General features: G+C 33.6%; 1 protein-coding gene across 2 annotated transcripts; it reads left to right on the top strand.

The window, feature by feature from the left end:
* Positions 1–399: 399 nt before the first annotated feature.
* Positions 400–4,079, top strand: GNGT1 (G protein subunit gamma transducin 1). 2 transcript variants are annotated; one of them, XM_066585781.1, is made up of 3 exons: positions 400–487; positions 576–674; positions 3,676–4,079. In XM_066585781.1, the coding sequence occupies exons 2-3, from the start codon at positions 579–581 to the stop codon at positions 3,799–3,801; spliced, it is 222 nt and encodes a 73-aa protein (XP_066441878.1). In that variant the 5' UTR covers positions 400–487; positions 576–578; the 3' UTR covers positions 3,802–4,079. The 2 variants fall into 2 exon arrangements, with proteins under 2 accessions (XP_066441878.1, XP_066441879.1); XM_066585782.1 differs by lacking the exon at positions 400–487 and having other exon boundaries at positions 494–674.
* The last annotated feature ends 333 nt before the right edge of the window (positions 4,080–4,412 follow it).

Raw genomic sequence — 4,412 nt, 5'->3', positions numbered from 1 at the left:
TGAAAATTGTTGCAAAAAATAATATACATTTTATTTAATTTTAACATGTTTTTCGTGATAAATGTATAAAAATATTACAAATTCTTAAAATAATTTCAAATCCCTGCAAACCATTAAGTGACATAATTATAATCAATGATAAAAATGTATTTTTTTTGTATTATTATTTTTTTTACATTTTTAAGTAATAATATTTTTATTATTTTTTTTATTAGTTTCTTGCTTATAGTAAGTAAAGTAGATATTAAATCATTGTAAAATGATTGTGGAAGCAGCATATACTTTCAGTGGCTGTGGATATGAAAAGAAATTATGTGGAAGATCCTGGCCCTTGATTAGATCAGATTAGCCGAGATTATGCAGATTACTTTGGAAAACAGCTAACTGCTATTGTTTTAGAGAGGCTTTGGGGAAGGTAGACAGAAGAGGCTGTAGCAGAGGAAGCTGCTACTTCAGGGAATTCAGCTACCGGACCACTGAAGTACAAGTAAGTCCTCATGTAAAGAGCTCTACATACTATGACCTCTTCCAGAAAAGCATCAACGGCCTATATTGTACCTTTTTTCCCCCATCAGAAAATGCCGGTCATCAATATAGACGATCTAACGGATAAAGATAAAGCAAAAATGGAAGTCGAGCAACTCAAGAAAGAGGTGAAACTGGAAAGAGAACTGGTAAGTGAGAAAAAGCTGTAAGAAACTTTTTAAACTTTGTATACAGATGTAGCAGAGCTGAATTTATCATATATTTTCTGTTTTTGCATTGTCTGTGTACCCGGAAAGCTTTTTGAGTTACAAAAACGCAAAGAGGTTTCTTTCAATCCTGTGCGATATAATAATGGGCCATGCTAAACGACAAACTCTGCTCTGCTTCATCTGTAATGGCGACTATATTATGTAACTTTTACGCTGTGCAGATTAGAACAGACTAGGGCGCACAGTTGTTTGGGTCTATCTGAGGTAAAGGGAGGATTTGGTGGTTTCTGCTAGTGACGTGTGAGCCTGGGAAGTTAGGAAGGGAGGCAGTTGGGAGTCAACACCCAGGAAATGTCTTCATGCTTAACTTTTCCTGGGATAGAATAGAAACTGGGACATAAATGTATGAAAATATATTAATGGTCGATAGTCTCCATACAATAAGATGAAGACTAGATAGATATGAGATAGATAGATATGAGATAGATAGATATGAGATAGATAGATAGATAGATAGATAGATAGATAGATAGATAGATAGATAGATAGGAGATAGATAGATAGGAGATAGATAGATATGCGATAGATATGAGAGATAGATAGATAGATATGAGATAGATAGATAGATATGATGCAGATAGATATGAGATAGATAGATAGATAGATAGATAGATAGATATGAGATAGATAGATATGATACAGATAGATATGAGATAGATAGATGGATAGATAAATATGAGATAGATATGAGATAGATAGATATGATGCAGATAGATATGAGATAGATAGATATGAGATAGATAGATAGATATGAGATAGATAGATGGATAGATATGAGATAGATATGAGATAGATAGATAGATATGATGCAGATAGATATGAGATAGATAGATAGATAGATATGAGATAGATTGATAGATATGAGATAGATATGAAATAGATAGATAGAATGCAGATAGATATGAGATAGATAGATAGATAGATATGAGATAGATAGATAGATATGAGATAGATAGATAGATAGATATGAGATCGATAGATAGATAGATAGATATGAGATAGATAGATAGATATGAGATAGATAGATATGAGATAGATAGATATGAGATAGATAGATATGAGATAGATATGAAATAGATAGATAGATATGAGATAGATATGATGCAGATAGATAGATAGATATGATGCAGATAGATAGATAGATAGATAGATAGGAGATAGATAGATAGGAGATAGATATGAGATAGATAGATAGATGACATAGATAGATACGAGATAGATAGATAGATAGATAGATAGATAGATAGATAGATAGATATGAGATAGATAGATAGATAGATAGATAGATAGATAGATAGATAGATAGATAGATATGAGATAGATAGATAGATAGATAGATATGAGATAGATAGATAGATAGATAGATAGATAGATAGATAGATATGAGATAGATATGAGATAGATATGAGATAGATAGATATGAGATAGATAGATATGAGATAGATAGATATGAGATAGATATGATGCAGATAGATAGATAGATATGATGCAGATAGATAGATAGGAGATAGATAGATAGGAGATAGATATGAGATAGATAGATAGATGACATAGATAGATACGAGATAGATAGATAGATAGATAGATAGATAGATAGATAGATATGAGATAGATAGATAGATAGATAGATAGATAGATAGATAGATAGATAGATAGATATGAGATAGATAGATAGATAGATAGATAGATAGATAGATAGATAGATAGATAGATAGATAGATATGAGATAGATAGATAGATGACATAGATAGATAGATACAAGATAGATAGATAGATAGATAGATAGATAGATAGATAGATAGATAGATAGATAGATAGATATGAGATAGATAGATAGATAGATAGATAGATATGAGATAGATGCACATTATAGGCAATTGTATATCATTACATATAAATATAAGTTTGCTTAAAGTTGGGAGGGGAGGATACCAATGTGAACATGTGTATTATTAACTTATCCCTCATTTGCAGTACAGAGCATTAATAGTAATATAATAGTATATAGTGAGGATTATGACAGTCATACCCTCAATCCTATTACTGAAAGAACTCAGTCTTATCCTATTTGTGACATATGTTTGATGACATAAACTAGGTCACCTAGGAAAACTAGCAGCAGGGGGTCTACTGAAACATTGCATTTTGTTATTCCCTTTTACTAAACACCTTGGTACATTTATAGATATCTGGATATGGATTATATATACATATATGCATTTCATCTTCCATTTTCACAAATAACCCAGCCATAGACGTTAACATGTACCCTTGATCAGGCAAGGATGTTCTGATTAGAAGAAGAGTTCTTTGGGGAAGGGCTTTTGGGAAATGCTGGAGTGAGGTGTTCAGAAAGTTGAGATACAGGGAGCTCATAGGCAGAGACTAAAAAGTGGAGAATTGGTAGGGACAGATAGTCACTTACATGATCTTGAATGAAAATTCAAGATGTCTTAAAATATCGGTCTACTCAGATGGACATTTACAGTAAGTTCCTCTACAGCCAACAATAATTTCAAAGATCTTATTACTGAAGGTGACCTCAATATCTAATATCTTCCATTTCATACCACTATGTATCCAAGAAGCTGAGGTCTAGGTAGCTGGTAGGCACAAACAAGAAACTGGAAAACTGGTAGATACTGGTCGTCCATGGGGCCAAATAATGATCTGGAAATTTATTTTTTTTTGGCTCAGTAGTATCAGGCATCACAGTTGACCTTAAGAGCACCAGTTTGAGGACCCCAAAAATAAGTTTCCATATCCTAACTTCCTGGGCCTCATAGGAGAGTTAACTGTAGTCAAACCTGCAAATTAAACTCGATGGATAATTCCTTTAAGTGATAAGATTTGTGCTGTAGATGAGTTTAGGTAGGCTTTCTCCACCAACCTGATCTTGAGTACCTTTTTTCCTATTAAGGTTTCCAAAATGTGTGAAGAAGTTAAGACTTATATTGAAGGCAATTCTGGAGAAGACCCTCTTGTAAAGGGCATTCCAGAAGATAAGAACCCATTCAAGGAGAAAGGTGGATGTGTCATTGCCTAAGAACCCTAGGACTGTTTTCTTCAGTCAAGCAATGGTGTAGATTTCTTTTTTGGCTCTCCTGGCACATGTACACAACCCAGTGCTACACTGTGTGGAAACTGGATGATGGACTTTACTTAATTTCCTACTGCACTCTGCAAGAACTAGCACCGACCTTGGGCTTGCGGCTCACAAAGAATGTCTCGAAACCAAAAAAGTCTAACTTGACCCTAAATGTAACATGTTGCTATGTGAGTTGCACTAGATTGTTTTAATAAAATATGTGTCTGTAAATCCAATTAATTACTTTTATTCTAGAATAAAAACTTGATAAGGTTGTATGGTTCCTGCTGGTATATAACAGCATGAGAAAAATCTGTGGTTTGTCGTATGAAAGCTTGTGGTAGGATGCCATCTGTTAGCTATAGCGGCTAAAAAAAGAGGACCCAACTCATCTGTGCATTACATATAAAACTCAGGGATCTCAAAAGGATCTGTCTAATATTTAAAGTAGTTCTCTACTTGGGACCCTATATGTTAGAAGGCTCCTTTAACAATAAGCTGACCCTAATTGTCTGTTACTGTGTGCCATCCATAACAGGTAGTGGAACCAGGGTGGCATTATTGTGTCA

The sequence above is a fragment of the Eleutherodactylus coqui genome, chromosome 12, assembly GCF_035609145.1.
Source record: "Eleutherodactylus coqui strain aEleCoq1 chromosome 12, aEleCoq1.hap1, whole genome shotgun sequence".
NCBI classification, from domain to species: domain Eukaryota; kingdom Metazoa; phylum Chordata; class Amphibia; order Anura; family Eleutherodactylidae; genus Eleutherodactylus; species Eleutherodactylus coqui.
Note: the sequence above shows the minus strand (reverse complement) of the source record. Positions and strands in the feature narration are given on the sequence as shown.

What these genes read in the sequence shown, in the direction of transcription:
- GNGT1 (XM_066585782.1), top strand. Translation starts at nt 519, where the DNA reads ATGACCTCTTCCAGAAAAGCATCAACGGCCTATATTGTACCTTTTTTC. An exon ending in TGAAACTGGAAAGAGAACTG is followed by an intron (nt 675 to 3,675) that starts GTAAGTGAGAAA and finishes TTTCCTATTAAG; the next exon opens with GTTTCCAAAATGTGTGAAGA.